General features: G+C 36.6%; 2 protein-coding genes across 2 annotated transcripts in view; one reads left to right on the top strand and one right to left on the bottom strand.

Moving 5' to 3' along the window:
- Positions 1 to 12,643, bottom strand: part of agpat9l (1-acylglycerol-3-phosphate O-acyltransferase 9, like) — a 13,080-nt gene extending 437 nt beyond the window's left edge. The window contains exons 1-13 of the mRNA XM_084413057.1: positions 12,409 to 12,643; positions 11,982 to 12,164; positions 10,517 to 10,583; positions 8,527 to 8,821; positions 6,916 to 6,990; positions 6,024 to 6,113; positions 4,681 to 4,774; positions 3,628 to 3,743; positions 1,646 to 1,701; positions 1,449 to 1,534; positions 769 to 897; positions 560 to 639; positions 1 to 67 (exon numbers count right to left, since the gene is read on the bottom strand). The exon at positions 1 to 67 is cut by the window's left edge and continues 437 nt beyond it. Of these exons, the coding sequence (XP_084269183.1) occupies positions 1 to 67; positions 560 to 639; positions 769 to 897; positions 1,449 to 1,534; positions 1,646 to 1,701; positions 3,628 to 3,743; positions 4,681 to 4,774; positions 6,024 to 6,113; positions 6,916 to 6,990; positions 8,527 to 8,821; positions 10,517 to 10,583; positions 11,982 to 12,125 (1,299 nt within the window). The 5' untranslated portion in view covers positions 12,126 to 12,164; positions 12,409 to 12,643. The remainder of the gene's footprint in view (positions 68 to 559; positions 640 to 768; positions 898 to 1,448; positions 1,535 to 1,645; positions 1,702 to 3,627; positions 3,744 to 4,680; positions 4,775 to 6,023; positions 6,114 to 6,915; positions 6,991 to 8,526; positions 8,822 to 10,516; positions 10,584 to 11,981; positions 12,165 to 12,408) is intronic.
- Positions 12,644 to 18,027: 5,384 nt separating this feature from the next.
- LOC311293395 (A disintegrin and metalloproteinase with thrombospondin motifs 12-like) overlaps positions 18,028 to 20,579 on the top strand; it is a 32,825-nt gene continuing 30,273 nt past the window's right edge. Inside the window, exons 1-2 of the mRNA XM_084413632.1 lie at positions 18,028 to 18,141; positions 19,353 to 19,720. Coding sequence (XP_084269758.1) covers positions 18,030 to 18,141; positions 19,353 to 19,720 — 480 coding nt within the window. The 5' untranslated portion in view covers positions 18,028 to 18,029. The remainder of the gene's footprint in view (positions 18,142 to 19,352; positions 19,721 to 20,579) is intronic.

Raw genomic sequence — 20,579 nt, forward strand, 5'->3', positions numbered from 1 at the left:
GCTGTACTTCTTCTGCTGTTGTTCCTTGAGCGAATCCTTCACCTTTGCCCTCTTCAGACCCCCATCCCTGAGAAACACACAGAAAAACACACAAAGTCAAGCATGAAAAAGGTCTGCAAAGTTACGAAGCACAAAGTCTCTCCAAAGAGAGTTATTCTCTATTTCAGTGAAACGAGGCGTTCAATGGAGGCCATTGTAGTCTTGAGTTTACTTCCAGAAACAATCATGTCATAATATTCCTCTTTTAAATAATTCATAAGCAAAGCAAAGGCCTGATTGAATTGCTAGTAGTGTGTTGAAACTCGCAGTTAACCACTCAAAACACCAATCAGAGCACATTGTGTTTTTAGAAAGGAGAGACAGGAACTAAACTGAGCGTTACTGACAGACTGGAAAGAGAGGTGCTGCAACAATGTAAAATATGTGAAAAATATTGTTTTTTGAACATTCAAGCATGAAAACATATATGGTGGACCACAAAATTAAGGCTTAATTAAGACATAATATAGCTTCTTTCATTAATTTAGGAAGGCAGCTGAAGAAAAACTCATTTACACACCAGGCCAAGTCCACTAAACCTCCTTGTTGTGCAATGGTTGATTTCACCCTGTTGGCAAACTGCACAGCATCCTCCCCTTCCTGTGCACACAGGAAATGAGTCAGTGAGGGTGTAATCAATCGCATCAACATCGTGGCACAAAAATGCTGCAGTTCACTAGTTGTGGAGCTGATGACAGCTACTTCATAATTTTCTGCTAGATCTCTCACCTGCTGTGTCATTGGAGGCAGATACCAGACGTTACACACTATCGCCCAGCTCGTCATCATCCGCAGCAAATAGCTCACCATGCTATATTTGCTGCTGTTCCAAAATGCATCTCCAAACTGAGGGTCGTACTATATATAACACACACAGACATTGCATGAGGGTCACAGTAGGCCGATACTCAAACACACACTATGAAGATTATTGCAACATGAGACCAAAACACAGTACTCTGTTGGAATTAAAACTGTATACTACCAATTTATTTTAAATTGTGTGTGAAACAGTAGGTGTTATTTAATGATAAATGATTTAATTTATTATTTTTAATTATTATTTTTATTAATTATGCTACAGGAATTATTTTCTATATTAAATAGACAAAATGATACAGATCAAAAAGTATACATATTAAGGCAAGATTTCTCATTTTCATTTAGCTTAACTTGATGTAGTAAAAATAAAATAAAAATATAGACATTAAAAAAGAAATTCAAAAACATTCAACAAAATTATTAAAACTTTATTCAAAATTAAAATGATACTGTTAAAATAATTCAAAATATTAATTAAAACTATAATAATATCTCAGTGATACTAAAATAACATTATATGACCCACTTACATTATAATTCACTTTATAATGGGCAATGTGCATAAAAGACAAGTACTGATATATTACCTTTATAGCCACGGGGTAAATAGCTCCTCCAATTTCAAAACTTCCCTTTTTAAACATCATTACTGATGTATTATTGATGCAAGTTCCTGCAGGACAACCAGGTGCAAGCATTAGACTTCAACCTTAAGAGGCTTTAGAAACAACTGTGCTTAGCAGGACCTGAAATACGATGTTCCTCACTATTATTATGCACTTACCCTCAGGGAAGATGAGTATTGGCAGCTTTGTTTTGTCATTTACGTGATCTCTTAACCTGTGAAGGATGAGAAAACAAGAAAGATGAGCAGACCACTCAGACAATATGAGGAGGAGACAGGATACTCGTGGAAATGTGCATGAAAAATTAATAAATGAAAGAAAACGTAACATGGCGGATGTAAGAAATTAAGTCATGTCTTTGAATTATTGGAGCCAAACTGTTATTTTTAATAGATACATACATTCATATCTATAGATATTCAATCATATTTCATTATTATCCCTATTAGAATTGCATTTAATTATTATCTAACCCTAAAGATACCATTATATTAATCTTTAGATTACATTTGACATAGATTAAATTTACAAGCAGAATTTAACTGATATTAATAGAAAGTAAGGGAAGAATTCTGTATTTTCTCAACAACAATAAAATTATTTGTGAAAATGTATTTTCTTTTTTATTCTCGGTTAAAATGTAATGGTGATGAATGGCAAACGTCTGATATTTAGACAAAAAAAAGTTCAGTTTCCTGTTAATTTAATCAGCAGTGTGATGCAAATGGGGCACAAACGGCACAGTTTCCTGAGACTGACGCATGTGCAATAGCTCCACCCAGAGACGGATTATGACCTCGGCACGGACCTGTCTAAAGGCCCCCGGCGTTTAGAGGTCGATGAGCGGGTGGGGGGTGGGGCAGGGGCGTCACTAGACCCATTTTAGGAGGGCTGTAGCCCCAATAAAATTCCACCCAGCCCTGCCTAAATAGGACAACATGTGTGCCTTTAGTGATAGACTGTTATGATATCTGCATCTGTGTAGTTCTTTGTCATAAATGCAGTTTATATAATATGATGCGGGAGCAATATAAGACGGTTTCCCATCCACTGTAAAAGCTAGGCTTATTTATGTATTTGAATGAAATACCTTTCATCTTTTAGTGCAATAAAATTGCTAAAATCTGTTATAATATTCATTTTTATAATAAATCCAAACGCAAAACACATAAAAAGAACTATAAAAGGGAGTGGAAATGGCAAATGAGCTAATGAGTTGTCCTCCTCAGCCATCTACTGGTTATATTGGTAATTTCATATCATTTTCAGGTTAAAAGTGTGTTTTCCACCAGGAGACAGAAATCCTGCACTAAAGCATGGCACATTTTCCATGTCATCTCCATGAATGAAAATGAGAAATGTATCTTCGTTAAAGGTTATTTAACTGCATAAGTGTTGAAAAAATATATTTTACCCACCCTATATATTTTTTTATCTTGCCAATCTAGACAATTACAGTTATATAAAGTTTGTCTATATTCTTAATGAATATTAGCTGGTTATGTAAAATGATTAGAAATGAATTCAATATTCAGGGATTGACTTGATAGGTAGTGTCGAACCTACTGTATTGTTCATGCCTACCCTAGTATCCAAACAATGGAATTTGGAAATTTTGGAAATTCTCATTCAAGAAACTGGAGCTGTACTGACACGACTGTAAAAAAGCTGCCTGGGGCGCCACCGAAATGGCCATGGACTGAACTCACTTGCTTTAAAACAGCATTATCTGGGCCCACAAGGAAACAGACTGACAGCAAACCCCAATGAGATCACTGTGCATGAAGTAATATTAAATTGTTGCCTACATTAGATACCATTACGTATGCGTGTAATTTCCAATACTGCTTGAGTCGTCAATGCATGTCAGAACACTGTGTGTTTTTAAATAAACGTGTTTCTGTTGTTGTGCTGTGAGGCACATAGCAGAGAGACATGACCCAGCATGAAACAGGGAGGTATTTTGTCTCTAGAGTATGTAGAGAAATATATGCATTTGTTTACGCATATATGCAGTTTTACGAAGAGGAAAGATGAAATGAAATGGACGTAGAAAGTTTGAAAATCATGAAAAAAAAATAGTTTTGTAGTGCTTTTGAACTTGATTAACAATAATAGAACATTGTTATTGTTGTTTTACCTTTGTGTCACTAGGTGGCGGTCTCTCATCTCTGCTCTCTCAAACCAGATATGAGGGCAAGATCGCTCCATAGCGCGCTGGAGAACTCCCATTAAACCACCATGAACCTGCCCTACCTGTTAGAGAGAGAAAACAAGTCTGTTCACAACATTTCACTTTTGGAACAAAGTGCTAATCATGCAGATAATTAATTCCTATGTGACTAAAGCGGCGGTTCTAAAATGATTTTGGTGACACACACACACACACACACACACACACACACACACACACACACACACACACACACACACACACACACACACACACACACACACACACACACACACACACACACACACACACACAAAACATTTAATAATGAAAAAAAAACACATTATTTACATGAATTAATTTAGCTGAATCTGACAAATGAAACAAACACAGTAGCCCACAATATTAACAGTTATGTTATTATTGAAAAACATTAATCTTCTGTATTTTCTTTATATATAGTTTTAACCAAGTCAAGTCACCTCTACTTATTTAGCACTTTATCCAATACAGATCGGTTCACAGCGACAAAAAGGGAAATTACAAATAATTATGCAAATTACATCAAATATTCATATGATGAATAATGAAGAAAAGAAAATACTGGATAAATAATTTTTGTTGAAAAGAAAATACATAACAAAACATTTAAGGTATTCTAAAATGGCTTTTACAATTTCTCACAAATAAATAATATGTTTATACTGGCTACTTTTGCCAAAAGTATTTGTGTCCCTCCAAACTCTTATGACTTTTTTATGTGTTATACACAAGAATGAGAGATTGGTGACTGTAAATATCAAGCTCCAAAAAGCACATAATGTACCGTTTGCTTAATGTGAAAAGCAGAGTCATATTCATACAACTTATATTCATTATACATGCAGATATAACTGCAGGCCTGAGCGCTATATGCAAATAAAAGAATAGATTGGTTCTTACGTCCATTGTAAACGTGGACAAAATGTGAAACAAGGTTTAAGAACCACTGCACGAAAGTGTTAATTCTGTCTCGCTCACCATGGCGTAACAGCTGTCATTAGCCAGAATAACGACATCAATTGGCGAAGTGTGATTAGCCACACAAATGCCTCCTCTCTTAGGTCTGTTCTGTCTGAAAGAAAGAATTAGCATTACACAGTTAGACTCATTTAATTTACACATTTGATACAGATGTTCGTCAGCTAGGCCCTGGTGGTAAATACTGCAACTACACCCATTATGGGCATAAAAAAGCAATTTTCTCCACTGACAGCCATTCAAAAGTAGTCATTGTACTTTTACAAAATATAAATAGGCAAGCAACATGAAAACAACATTATATTATAGTAGATGTTCACTCAGTGTCATCTGCAAGGAGTTCAAAGAGAGTGATCAGCCTTTACAGCTCAGGTGATTGGCTAAAAAATGTCTCTTGAAATGCACATGAAGCAAAGATGGCAGCATCTAATTTGGGTACATGTGCTCTCATGGAGATGAATGGTCTAAGCAAAGAATGAAAAAAAAAAAAAGAACTTCGCCGTGAGTATATCAGGGAATTAAAGGGTAACTAAACCCTAAAACAACTTTTTTTAGTTAATGATCTGTAAGACTGGGGCTTTATTAATGCTGTTCATTGAAGTAATTTTTTTGACATTTGTGTTTAAAGTGTTTTAATTCTACAAAATATGGTGTAAAAACGTCTTAGTGTTGCCCTCTTCAGGTTGAACGGTGGCTACTGCAGTTGAATTTTCTTATTGAAAGTTGTGGTACCCTCTGACGTCCGAGGGTACCAGCTAACCACGCCCTTGCCTACAGAGAGACGCGTCTCAGATGCACGCCCCCCCTCTGCTGGGCTCTGACCAGGGGTTTAGTTACCCTTTAAATCACGTTCAGTCTCTTGTGTGTTACGTGTGCATGAGTGTGGGCATGAGCAATAAGTTGCTGGCTGCAGTTCACTTAACGACCACCGGTGTCGCTAATAACAAGGGTTTCTGAATTCTAAATATAACCCCTTTAAATTTTGCATTTTTAAAATTCGGCTATGAGATCATGCCGTGACGTATCAATCTTCTATTAATCAGACCTCTTCAAGTGATACGAATTTGCAGGTCAGAGTTTACCAAAATTGATGCAGCGAAATGAGGAACATCTTCGCATGAGCTTGTGTTTCCTGTCTCCAACATTCGCTTGCATATGAATGGAAGTCAAACGAAAAGTGTGGTGTGATCGCCCCTTTAGAAGGCAGCTGACTATGTAGAAAGTCGACAACAAAACAGCTCAACGGGTTTTTAGAACAGAGCCACAGTGTCACTGTACAAGTCTAAACCATATAATTGTTACTTGATTTGACGGGTTGTCGTCAAATGGAGCCTTGAACTCACTTGTTGTGGTAGTGAATCGTAGTTGAAAGGCCTCTGGCACAGATCCTGTAGCACATCACGTGGACGAGTTCACTCAACCAACCCTTCACTCTGAAACAACAAAGGTTTGTAATGAATATAATTAGGACTAAATAACACTTTAATGGACACAAAGGAAAAGACTACGGATAAATGAGCTCAACAGGTGTTTTATTATGAGTGCATTTTTCACCATTCTGCATAGACATTTGTCATTTACATGTAAATAAATACATTTGTCTAAATAAACAGATTGATGTCAATTGCTTTATTAAATTTGAATAGTATTACTAGGAATAAAATTATATATAAATGATAAAATGATTTGTATGATATATGTTTTGTGTGTGTAAATCATTGATATCAATGCAGATTTGATCATTCACTTCTTAGCTGTTGGACCTTTCAATGTCTCAACTGTTTACCCATAATCATTACCCACTCATCAAATGTTTTGGGAGAGAAGTAGATTTGATCTGTTCATCAAGCCCACTGAGACTATATTGCATTAAAGAAATGTGCTTGGCTTCGAAAATTGAACCAGAATCAGATCGAATCAGAACCCACTGGTGAAAATAGCGAAGCCTTGAAAACTAGGTTGAGTTGAATAATGAAGAAATATTATTTTTAACTTTTTGTTGGCTAAGTAGTCTAGCAAATTTAGACATTTGTTCATAAGTTTTGTGGTTAAGAAGCCTAGTGGAGACCAGTACACCATTATCTCATGTTGGAGACACCAGTGTCCAAAACATAATATAGTCTGGGAACATAATATAACACTGATCTCTTCAGCATTAAGTGACGTCAACTTGATTAAGTGCAATCATGAATAATTCAAGCATTTGTAAGGCTGATAACATAACCAAAGCATTACCTGAAATTAGGGAGGAATCCCACCATCGTTGTGCCAATTACCAACCAGCTTAACCCTATAGTTGCCAGTGTAATCCTGAGACAACAACAGAAGAGCAGATGCATGAAAAAGATGCATGGAAAAAAAATATTATACCATTTATTTTATACTATAAAAACAATTATTTGACACATGACAATTTGACAATTGAATCAAACTGAATTGAAATTAAATTAAATTACTTTTTTACAACAAATATACTGCCAACAAAAGAACAAAGCACAGAATCTAACTAATATACACTACCATTTAAAAGATTATAGTCTGTAAGATTTTTTATTGTTTTTGAAAGAAGTATTATCTGTTCACCAAGGCTGAATTTATTTGATTAAAAATTGAGTAAAAACAGTAATATTGTGAAATGTCTGTTTTCTGTTAAACTGTTTTCTATTTTAGTATATGTTTTAAAATGTAATTTATTCCTGTGATTCAAAGCTGAATTTTCTGCATCATTACTCCAGTCTTCAGTGTCACATGATCCTTCAGAAATCATTATAATATGCTGATTTGCTGCTCAAGAAAAATTTCTGATTATTATCAATGTTGAAAACAGTTGTGCTGCTTAATATTTTTGTGGAAACTGTGATATACAGTACTGTGCAAAAGTCTCAGGCATCTTAATTCCCCCCCCAATTAAAAATTGGTTTTAAGTCAGTTATTTATATCTTTTGCTGTAGTGTGTCAGTAGGAAATATCAGTTTACATTTCCAAACATTCTTTTTGCCATTAATTGTAATAATCCAGTGAGATTTGTGTATGCACAAGGAGTCTGACAACAGTCGGTATGATCTGATCTCACCATCATCGAGTCCGTCTGTGATTACATGAAGAAACTGAGACAGACTAAATCCAGAAGAACTGCGGGAACGTCTCCGAGATGCTTGAAGAAACCTTCCTGCAAAGCTACAGTACTGTGAAAAGTACTGGCACTTGTGTTAAAATGCTGTAAAGTGAGAATGCTTTCAAAAATAAAATCACAAATTGAATTTATTTCTGATTTACCTTCTATTAACTAATTCAAATCAATATATGGTGTAACGGCCCTTTGCGTTTAAAACGGCTTTTGTCCAGGTACACTTGCTCATAGTTTTTCAGGTAGCTTTGCAGGAAGGTTTCTTCAAGCATCTCGGAGACGTTCCCGCAGTTCTTCTGGGTTTAGTCTGTCTCAGTTTCTTCATGTAATCACAGACGGACTCGATGATGGCGAGATCAGATCATACCGGCTGTTGTCAGACTCCTTGTGCATACACAAATCTCACTGGATTATTACAATTAATGGCAAAAAGAATGTTTGGAAATGTAAACTGATATTTCCTACTGACACACTACAGCAAAAGATATAAATAACTGACTTAAAACCATTTTTGGGGTGGGGGGGATATTAACATGCCTAAGACTTTTGCACAGTACTGTATATATTTTTTCAGGATTCTTTGATGAATAGAGAGTTCAAAAGAACAGCATTTATTTGAAAGCTTTTTCCTTGCTGAAAACAAGTATTAATTTATTTAAACCCCAAACTTTTGAACACTAATGTACTAGGTATAAAGTATAACTGAACTGGTACGCTACCGTAGAGGAAGCAATATGCCGTATCTCACAACCACGCCAACCCCCCACAGTACAGTGAGCCTGAGAGAGATGTACTGGAAGTTGTTGTTGGTTCTGGTGAGGAGGTTCCAGGACACCAGCTCCTCCGAGGTGAATCTCTGCGTGACGTCGTCTTCCACTATGCTCTCGATGCCTGTCTTGGTGAAGTACAGGACGTCGCTCAGAGTGAAGTCTCCGCGCTCGGCCGACTTTGGCCTGTTCCGACGTAACTCCTCAATCTCCTGCTCCAAAGAGGAATTATCCCGCTGAATCAAACCTGAATCACACACACAAAAGTCCTGGTTAACTTTATAATGAAAGGCTCAACTACGATCAAACTGTAATATTGTGAAATATTATTACAATCTAAAATAACTGGTTTCGATTTGAATATATTTTAAAGTGTAATTTATTCCTGTGATGCAAAGCTGAATCTTCAGCATCATTACTCCAGTTTTCATGTCACATGATCCTTCAGAAATCACTCTAATATGCTGATTTGGTGAACAAGAAACATTTCTTCTTATTATCAATATTGAAAACTTTTTTTTTTTCAATATTTTTGTGGAAACCGTGATAAAAAAATTTATTTAGATGCATAGAAAGTTCAAAAGTCATTTATTTGAAATAGAAATCTTCTGTAACATTATAAATGTCTTTACTGTTTGAGTCCATTCACTTTCCTTATATGGAAAAAGAACAATGTGAACATCTCTCTTTTTTTCTATTCTAGGGAAGAAATAAATCACGCGTGTTTGTAGCAAAATGAGGGTGAGTAAATGATGACAGACTTTTCTCTTTAATGTACGTAAGCACAGTGAACACAGTGCCCATTCTGTGCCATATTAAGAAACACATTCAAACAAGAACACAGTCAGACGCTTTATAACTGGGTATAATCAGTAACGCTATCATCAGCTTAGATGTTGATTAATCAGTAGAAGATCAGTGAGGTATTGATAAAGAGCATTGATAAATCTAATGGAAGGTGTAACTGATAGAGACAGACTAAAGTCCATCATGAATGTGTGAGAGAGCAAGAGCAACTGTAATCATTGTGTAACACGTGATTGTTTGAGTAGACAGATAAGCTGAGAACCCAAGAGATCTCAAAGCTCTGCTTGCGTCTTGGAAAACAGCCATCATGCAGCTAAACTAAAAGACATAAAAGATGTCCACGTTTACAAGAGCCCGAGGAATGATATCGAAAAGACAGAAACTCTTTTTCCATTGAAAGAAATGCAGAAATACTCAATAATCCTAATAAAATGACAAGCTGACTGATATTTAAGTCATTATTCATTCGCATTTTGCTTCAATGACAACTTTGACATCAATGTGAATGACTTTTAAATTTCAGCTTGTTCCTCATTCAAAGTTGTTGTCATATACTTAATTTGAATTGGAATATAGTACATATGGACCATTTACACCTCTGTGAAGTAATAAATGAAAATGAAATAATCCCCCCAAAAAATGCCATTCATTTGCGCTATGTCCGCTAAAATGAACGTTTGTGCTAGTTTGGTGTTTGAGATATTGAACATTATTTGTTTGGGATGTTGTGTGACGTCGCTCTCCACCCCATATCGTCCAAATCCCTCCAAACCGGTGCCATTCCTTTGTGCACGGTGTGTGCCGTTAAAACAAACACTGTAACTATTTTCCTTTCCTTCCAATTCGGGAGCTGTGACGTCACTCTCCACCCCATTTCGTCTAAATCGCTCAAAGCGGTATCATTCGTTTGTGCCGTTAAAATGAACACTGTATCTATTTCCCCTCCTTAGAAACAACAAATAAAATTCGGGAACTGTGACATCACTGTCCACCCCATGCCAACTTCACAGAGATGGGGTACACGCCGCAAAAGCAGTGTGAAATGTTCCTTTACCCGGGGTTAAAAGCGGTGTTTAGGATGATGATAACCCGTGGTTAAGCACAGTGTGAAAAGCCTTTATGTGTGTAAACTCACCATTTGATGCAGAATGTTTCAGTATTTCCTCTGCTCTACTCGCTCTTTGTATTCTGTGTGTTGCCCACTGTAAAAACACAAGAGTACAGCTTAATATACATTGTATGATTCCATTTGCTTCTGACACTAGGCTTTAAACTTGCATAATGAATCACAATTCATTAAGACCAAAGGGCACTTATCACTTATGATGATACAGCGCATTTCGGTTTAAGAAATACGTACAGTACCATCTGATTATGCCACAGTGTTCATTGGTCAACAAAACTGTTTCATTTCCCCTTGGGGAGTGTGTGCAATAGTGTAGCGTCCTGGCAGATGTAACATGTCAAGGACTATTCTAGAGTGTGTCATGCTGTACATCTCAAAGTTGTGTATAAATAGTTTTTAAAAGCTCAAAAGAGAGAATTTGTGCTTTAATAAAATAATTTGCCTTTAACTTTAATGCAGGACTATTTCAGGACTACCATTTGAAAAGATAAAGAGTGATTAAAAATGGTGACAAGCGCAATCAACATGAATTGAATGGCTTTGTAAACCGTTTACAGTTTCTATTATAGAAAGAAATGTAGGGCATGACACTTTATCTTTTGGGAGCTGATAGGAGGAAAATTGGGTGTTACATACTAGACTGGATCCAGACAGAATGTGAATCGGTACGGCTTAACTTATATCAGTGAGGAAAAGGAAAGTCGTCTCAGATGGTGGAGGAAGTTACAACGTTTTGATAAAGGACTAATGTCATTAAAAGAAAATGTGACTAGATATAGTGCCTAAAATATACTTTCTTTATAAATTCATATATATAATATACATATTAAAAGCTTAAGGTCATGCCACTAATTTATGTCTGTAAATATATAAGTCGTAGAGTGTTATTTTAGTATTGTTTATATACTATTATAGCTTATATAAATGTTTTGAACTAGCTTTTATATTTTTAGCTTTCATTGTAGTTACATTTTTTTCCATTTTAGTTTAATCTGATTTTGTCATTTTATTTAGTTTAAAAAAAAATTCAGTTTTAGTTTTATTTAGTTTTACTGTTATTTTAGTACTTCAACTTAAACGTATTCCCTTTACTTGCCAAGGCAACATCTTAAGTTATCATCTAATATTTTTATTTTATTTTATTTCAGCTTTAATTACAATTAAAAGGATAGTTCACCCAAAAGTGAAATAAAAGCCTAAATTCAATCTGTTCATCATATAAAGCGATGGTGTCACTTCAATTCATGTGGATTAGTTTTATGATATCTTTATCAACTTCATGAAGTGTCAAAGTGTCAGAAAGCTCTCAGATTTCATTAATAAGATCTTCATTTGTGTTCTGAAGTTGAACAAAAGTCTTACAGCTAAATGTGAGGATGAGTAATTATTGACAGAATTTTCATTTTTGGGTGAACTATCCCTTTAACAAAAATGATTTCTAATAGTTAACAATAGCAACACAGGTCTTACGCACCTCTAAGGATTTGATAAGGAGCTTCATGTAGGTCTCCGTGATGCCTAGAGAGATGCCAAACATGGCAGGCAGCATTATCAGGACCACCACACAGGTGAACCAGATCCTCAGCACAGGGAAAAACGCAGCCCAAAACCCCTCCATGACCACACGGACTACACCACTTCACTGTACACTACAACACTGGGAGGAAAATATGATTAAATGCATTCAGTAATGTTTATTTAAAATAAGCATAAAGATTTATGATAGTAATAAAACTTGATTAGAACATACTTTTGATGATTTGATATAGCCCTGAAAGTCTTAAAAATCTGTATTTCTCTTTTAAATCAATCAAGGCAACATGTAGTTTAAGCCATAATATAACACAAAGCAATCAGTCAGATTAGCTTTTGTTTTCTAAATGAATTAAGCTCAAACTCACCAGGTTTGCTGAATTCAGCAGCTCTACAAGACAGAAAGCAGAGAATGTCCCTCGATGTCATACTCCTCTGACCCTTAGCATGATGGCGACTGTAACCTGAGGTGTTTAAAAGTCCGTTTAAGGAACTTCTTCAGCCTTTACTCAGAGTGATTGGGAAATAGCAATGCTGGAAGACATCCTAGACCTGTAAAATGTAGCACAAAGTTCAAGAGCAACAATAGAAAAAGGCGCCATCTTGTGGAAATAATGTGTAGTGCATTTATGCACAGATGTGGGTTAAAAAACAAAGGTCGTAGACAGGGAAATTACCTTTTAACATATAATATATAATATGTGCATTTACATTCATGCATTTAGCAGATACTTAGACACTTTTTTAAATAAACTTTCAATAGAGGAATATAAGCCATTTGTCACCAAGCCAGCAATTTAGTTGTTGTCTACAATCTTAATAATAAATAATAATAATTATTATTAATTAATAAATAATAATAGAAGCAATAATAATGCGTCTCTGTTTTTCATTTTTTAGTATCCCAAAACTTACTGTTTAAATAATATTTTGTACCCCAGATTTCCAAATTGTAAGGGAGCGTCAACAACTAGTCACCTTAAATCGCCATTTTTAATCACATTTTTGCAGCTAATTAAAATAGTACTGCAGTGACAAAAGCATAAAACGGCATGCATGATTATACAAATGTTTAAACCAGTTTTATATGACGTTTGGCATGACACTTCTGTCACTGCAGGAATGAATGAATGAACGAACGAATGGACGAATGTATGAATTCCTCTGTTTTTCACAGCATTCAGCGAAATTAATGAAGAATATAATAAATAATGTAGGAAATTAAAGGGTATATAAAGTTAAAACATCTTAGTGGGATGGGAAATAAAATCTGCAACAACAGAGCAATTTTGGCCGGGGTGTGAGAGCATGTGTGATCCATATGGATATGTAATCTTCTCTAAAATTAGACAGTCTTTAATTAAATAACCATATCAAGATGAGACAAAGGAACTAGCCCAAAATAGTTTTCTTTCCCTAAAAGGGTATGCTTTAAAACAGGAGAAAGAAGATTTGCCTTTGAATATAAGTTAAATTTAAGTCAAAATGCTACTGCGTACCAAATTTACAAATTTAAATTTACCACATGAGCAAAATGTGACTTATCCCATAGCTCAAAAAGCACTTAAACTGTCACGATTCACTCTGGAGTACTTGATTCTAATTGGACAATAGCGCCATCCAGCGGTCAGATATTTCCGCTGAAATAACACAAAAAAAAAAGTGACTCAAAAAAGTAATCCGAGGACTTCAGTGTTACATTACTCTTATATTTTTTGCGTTTTTTTTTTTACACTATTCACACAGAACCCTTCGTTTTATTACATTTTTTATATAAACATGCGGACGTTACTCGCCTCACGTATGAAAACGGCATTCCAAAAATGCGTCGAGCTCAAGTTTCTTTTCATCCCACTTCCCTGCGTCTTGCGTTTTTATGGTCGTTCACAAAGAAATGGCACACAGTGGAAAGGGAAAAACACAAGATGCGCTTTTTAAAGTCCCCATGCAATCAAAATGTAGGTTTTTTTTAGCTTTTAGTATGAATATGTTAGCCTTAGGGGAGAGTGGGGGCGGTTGCAACACTTTTTACATTTCCTTCAGTTTCTCAGCGACTGTTTGTATTAGAAAGACAATATATATATATATATATATATATATATATATATATATATATATATATATATATATATATATATTAAACCCATATATGTCACCTACCTGCCCATACTGTTGCAGCATGTATACATGTGATAAGATGAAAGTAATTTTTACATGGACCCTGAAAAATGTTGCAACTACCGAGGGGCAGTTGCAACAGTCATTTAGATGTAGCCTAATAAAACTCATACTTCGGCATAATTTTTCAAATCTTTTTGTTTTTTGTTTTTTTGAGACCAGAGTTCACTGAGTTAACTTATTAAAGTAAAAAACAAGTACACAACCATGTAACACTTTTGTCAATCCCACAAACTGATTTATGTAGGCCCTAACAATTTCATAACACCACCAAAAGAACACAAACTGATTATTTCATAGCATCAAGTATTCACAATTCCCCATCTGACTCACAATTGTGGCAAACGTAAATGGAAGCACCATCAGTGCAGGCTTCATGAGCCCATGCCTTGCACTGCCAACATTGAAGCCACACCTCGCTCTGTCTGGAGTAGCTCTCCAAACAGACAATGCAAAAATCTTCTTTCTCAGAGTCACTGTCCTTCTCTGTATGCTTTTTCTTCTCGGTTTTGGTTTGTTGGCTTGTTTCCAGTGTGTTTTCTGTCAGTTTTCTCTTAACTTTTGTTGGCTTTCTCTTAACTTTTGCTTTCTCCCTCTCCAACGCCTCCTTTTCGGGGGTGTCTGTCAAGATGGCCGATTTGCATTTTTTCCTACCGTTTGCTTTCGTTATCTTCCGTGGTCCTGCTCTGGGGTGAGGTTTAACAGTCTCAGGTGAGAACTCAGCTTGCACTGGAGGAACTGTAGTAGAAGCAGAAGTCCCAGCATGCACTGGAGGAACTGCAGAAGAAGCTGAACTCCCAGCTTGCACTGGAGGAACTGCAGAAGAAGCAGAAGTCCCAGCGTGCACTGGAGAAACTTCCAAAGGAGCAGATGTCCCAGCTTGCTCTGGAAGAACTGGTGGTGGCGGCCGGTCTGTCACCAAAGATGGTGCAAAGTCACTGTCTTTGAATTTATCACGGTTATAAGGCCAAATTCAAGTGCTGCTAAAGCCATTCTGCACATTGCCTGGTATTCCAGCCAATGGGAGGGCCAACCTAACAATTCCAGGAATGTCGTAGATGGACATCGTCAGGCCTGGGTGACTTCTCATCCAGGTATCGCAAAATATGTTGACATGACGTTTTATGGGGCCATAAACGGTACGATCCAGTGGCTGTAATTTGTGGGAGCAATGGGGTGGAAACGATAGCATGACAATGCCATTTTCTCTGCAGAAATCTATTCCTCTTACAGAAAGATGGGAGGAATGATTATCAAGGATCAAGAGGACTTTGGCATCCAATGAGGCCCTCGTGTGGTGGGTGGAAATGCTTAAGGAACTGAAGGAAATGGTCCTCCATCATCCACCCTGATTTATTGGTGGCTCCAATGCATCCAGGCGGGCCATCGTGGAAGAAATGGTCCTTGAAGTTAACCCGGGGAATATGAACATGGGTGGAATCATGTTCCCTAATGCATTGCCTGCACATGCAACTGTTACCAGTGTTCCTCTCTCTCCGGAGGTTACTGCCCCCACCTGTCTGACGCCTGGTTCTTGGACAGTTGTGACCCTGGTCTCATCCATATTCCAGATGTCCTTCCCTTCAAATTTGTTTTTGTCAAGCACATTTGCAAGATTGTCGTAAAACAAGGATACATTGTGACGGTTGAAGCTTGTGTTCCGTGTGAGACTGGTAGCTTGAGGGCACCGTATAGACAGACTGGGCTGTCTTTTCATGAACCCCATAAACCAATCCCGGCCAGCCAGGGAGCACTCATTCCAGGTTTCAGGGTAGGAACACTTGTAGTAGACAGCCAGTAGGAAGGCCAATTGACAAACCTGCGAAATGGATGGTAAATGAAAATGGAGGTGGAATGGTAATTTCTCTTATCTTATTATTTCACAGTCTCAATATTCTTATATAATTCTCCTTACCAGCCCTCCCTTTAAGCCTACACTCTGCTTTAATACCTTCCTCATGCTTACCTCTTTAGTGCTGAGACTACTGTATTACTAGCCTGACTTCGTCATACTCATATTCTAGTCAGAATGTGAGTCTGATACTGCTCCATAGGGCTTTGATTATGGGGCGTGTCTCAACTGAACCAGGAAAAAAAAAAAACTCTGCACTCAATTGGATAGACCTACAACCAATCAGAGTAAATGACGCATGTTCTTCATTCATATTTTCAACCAACAAAATGTCGCGGCTCTCTGTTCCTCTTTTAAAATGAATGCGCTGTGGATATCTTCTATAACAGACACGACGTGATTACGTAACCGCAGATCATCTGTCCATCATCGATTAAAGCCCGCCCTGGCAATTTGATTGGCCCGGCCTTCTGGGAGCCGAGCATAATTACTCCTCAACGGATCGAGTCCAGACCGAACTTCCCGACCAAAAAATGTTGTGGGCGGGGTTCGGGCTGGCACCCAGGCTACTGTATTACTGTATGGATGGATCAATGTAAAATACCAGTAAATTACTGGTAAATGCGCTATGTCAACGCAGAATGAAGATTACCGGTATTTTGCACGTACGAGGTCAGAACGCGCTGACGTAAGAAGTGATTTGGGCCAATCAGAACCCGTTGAAAGAGCAAAGGCTCTGGCCTCTGGGCCATTCATAAAATTATGATGCAGATGATGCATTTACACAGCACTGTTTACAAATGTCTTCAAATTGGAGTGATATCGAAACTAAAGCGCTTCTCCCTGTCCGGGCGGATGAAGAGATTTGTCAAAAACTTTAAAGGTCACTTCCTGTTAATGACATTATTACAGAGTTTACGGTATTTTGGAACTGATGTGTGAATGATCTGTTACCGGTAAAAAGCCAGAACGCTGTTGCTTGTGTTAACAGCACATTTTTTAATTTACCAGTAAAGTCGTTCTGGCAATTTTACGTTAATTTACCGTGATTGCTGTGTGAAAGGGGCTACGCAAACCGTTGCAGCGATAGCATAGAGCGGATCACATGCACGAGTCGGAGCAGACTACAAAACATATTGGACTCATATTTTATAGCGATATGGAGGAGATTAGGAGGAGAAACGTTTGGAAATTAGGAGAACACTGCAGCTTTATCCAGCAACGGCTCTGGCCGAACTGTGCTATAAACGAAATGATATGCTATTGGCTATTTAAAAAAAGGGGAGGAGCTGTTCGATATATGTCCCGCCCTGTCTTTCTGTTTCAGTGGGCCTTTAATCTGAATTAATCTGTGGGCGAGCGCAGCGGTTAAACACGTCCGCATTGTTTACATAGATAGCTTTAAGACACTATACTTATACAATTATGAAAAAAAAAACATAAAATCAAATCATTATTTATATCAACGAATTTGGTGAGCAGCCCGTGGAGTAAGTGGGATTATGTACAGTCAGCTGGTCATTATCGCACAATAAACCACTGAGGAATAATGACCAGCTGACCGCACATTATCCCTTACTTAAGACACGTACAAAATTCTGGGTTGCACCAAGATTTTCTTATGGATAAGCAACTATTACAGTCTATTTTTGAAAAATAAAAAGTGTCATTTGAGTGTGTACTAGGTACCTCCCTTGTTTTTATTGTCCTGTGGCGATCTCCTCTCCTCTCTTCTCTCCTCCTGCGCGTGGAAACAGGAGGAAAGTCAGTCACTGGAATCTCTCCTCCCACTCCACATCATATTCCTTCATTCTCTGTTCACTTTTCCTTCTCCGTGTCGCTGACCCCAGAGGTCTCCTGCTTTCACCAGAAACTCCCCTCAGGACTGACTTTAACTAGTTCTTCGGCTTCAATGCCGCAGAGCGTTTATTTACCCTTGTAATTTTGCGTTGCAGAAACATGCCAAGTCGGGTCAGCGTCGCGATTTTGCGGTTTAATTGTGTTTTCTTTCTGGCTGCGAGCCACGTCAAGAGCTCTGATCCGGACTACCTCTTTCCAGACACAGAACAAGGTTTGTGTTTTCATGCATAAGAATTATACAGTTGTGTCAAGCATATTTTACTACAGATTTTAGGCTGTTTTATTTACAGAAGCAGCTGGTAAGTCTTATGATATGTCAAGTGTTTCACTGAGGCGAGTGGTCAGTCCATGTTTCTGTTTATGGAGTCCTGAACTTTACACAATCTCATTCTATAAAAGCACATTTAACCCTTTTATGTATGAATGATTCAGTTACAAAGGATTTTTTTAACTTCAATATAACATTCTTTCTTGTATGGCTATGTCTTTGGAGAAACTTGCACATCTGTTCATTGCAGTAAAAGGTACTTGGTATATCAACTCTTTCATCAGTCATTTTGACTGTTTTATGATGTCTGACATGAAGAGGACAGTGATGTAGAATTATGGGTAAGGATCAAAGGTAATCATTCATTGTGGTTTGGATAAAGTCACTCTCTGAATGGTTAAAGTGGCTTGAATAAATCAATGCCTATAGGTTATATTTCACCCTATCAGAAGAACATTTTTTTATTACAAGTATTTTGATATTAAAGGATTTTAGGAGTATTAAAATGCACACATTTTGTATTTTTCACACTTTCCACATTCACTTTTTGTGTCATTTGTTTTTAGTTTTTTTTTAAAGAATGCATATTATATATATATATATATATATATATATATATATATATATTGTGTGTGTGTGTGTGTGTGTGTTTATTTTATATATATATATAATATTATTTCATTCATTAGGCTATACATAGCATCAATATATACACACACACATATATACACTATATATACACACACATATATACACTATATATACTGTATAGTATATATATATACTGTATGTATATATATATATATATATATATATATATAGTGTATATATGTGTGTGTATATATTGATGCTATGTATAGCCTAATGAATGAAATAATATTATAATTGAATACAAATATTTAATAAAATGTCATAAAGATGCAAAAAGATTTAATGGTCCTAAAGGTCCTATTTTTTTTGCTAAATGTAAATGACAGCAAAATTAAATTTTTCCCATTTAATTTTATGATGAAATATGACTGAAATAACGCTTTTTTGTGAGTTGTGCCCTTATCCTCTGGTAGCTCCAGAAATGGTTATCTGCTGTAATATGTACTTGAATTGAAAAATTGAAAGTATTTAAATTGAACTGTCTTGTTTTTATTCATTCGTAGACCTCTTCATCAAGCAACACTCTGAATTTTATGTGGATCACCCTGAAAAAGTGGACGTGAATGGAAAATTCATCTCATACGCTTTGTCACATCACTTCACTAGCATGCGACATAAGAGGGACCTGAATTCAGCGGAGAGGCGGGTCTATTACAAACTAAATTACAAAGGTCAGGAGTACACTCTCAATCTAACCACCAATGACAACCTACTCTCTAATGAATATGTTTTGGAGAGACACAACGGGAGTTTAATGGAAAAGTGGCCACGAACATCTGGGAATGGTGCCTGTCACCTTCTTGGCACAGTAACGGTTGATAACATGCCAAGTTTTATCCGGACCGCCGCTATCAGCACCTGTGAGGGACTGGTGAGAAATATCTGACTTAATCTGTCAATTGTTTAATGTATATCATGCAGTTCATTTCTGGGCCAGTTGCTAAAACTGCTTAGACACAAAAAAAAAATGTCAAGACTGGTCCTAACTTTTTAAAGTCAGTTACATAAAAAGTTAGATCTGTCTGACTGATTACCTCTTGACTAATTTCTAATTGGTCAAATTGTTTCTTAAGACACAGTCTTAACAGGCTAAGTTGATGCAAATGGCCACTGGTGTAAATTCACATACTTGCAGTAGTGCTGATGATATTGTCATCAGCTGTTAAAGTCAACATAAAAAATCTTTACGGATATCCCTGATCTAATTCTGAACAATTGATCAATGCACATTTTACAGAAAGCCATTTTTTCTCTGAACAACTCAAGTGAAGTCTACTTTATTTACAGTATATAGCGCTTTATACGATACAGATTGTGTCAAAGCAGCTTTACAGTGATAAACAGGAAAGTAATGATTCAATGATGCAAACAGAATTCAAGTGTTGATTCAGTTTTGTTCAATAACTATGTAAAGTCAATTATGGAATGAGTTCAATTCATCTATAAAGCAGCTCTGGAGAAATCAATGATGTCTTCGTCCAGCTCAGTTCAGTTCTCATCCAATAGTGTCAGTGCAGTAATATCAATAATATTTCTGAATATTAAGTGTCCCCAACTAAGCAAGCCAAAGGCGACAGTGGCAAGGAACTTAAACTCTCCCTTAAGCCTGACATTACCTGTCGTCCTATTCCCAAATTATTATAGTTTTAAACATTTTGGAAAATCATTTTTACCGTGTTCTTATCCAGCCTTACATTTTTATTTTGAATATTCTGTTATCTCTGAAATCT

This window comes from Rutilus rutilus (genome assembly GCF_951802725.1).
Source record: "Rutilus rutilus genome assembly, chromosome: 7".
Taxonomy (NCBI): Eukaryota; Metazoa; Chordata; class Actinopteri; order Cypriniformes; family Leuciscidae; genus Rutilus; species Rutilus rutilus.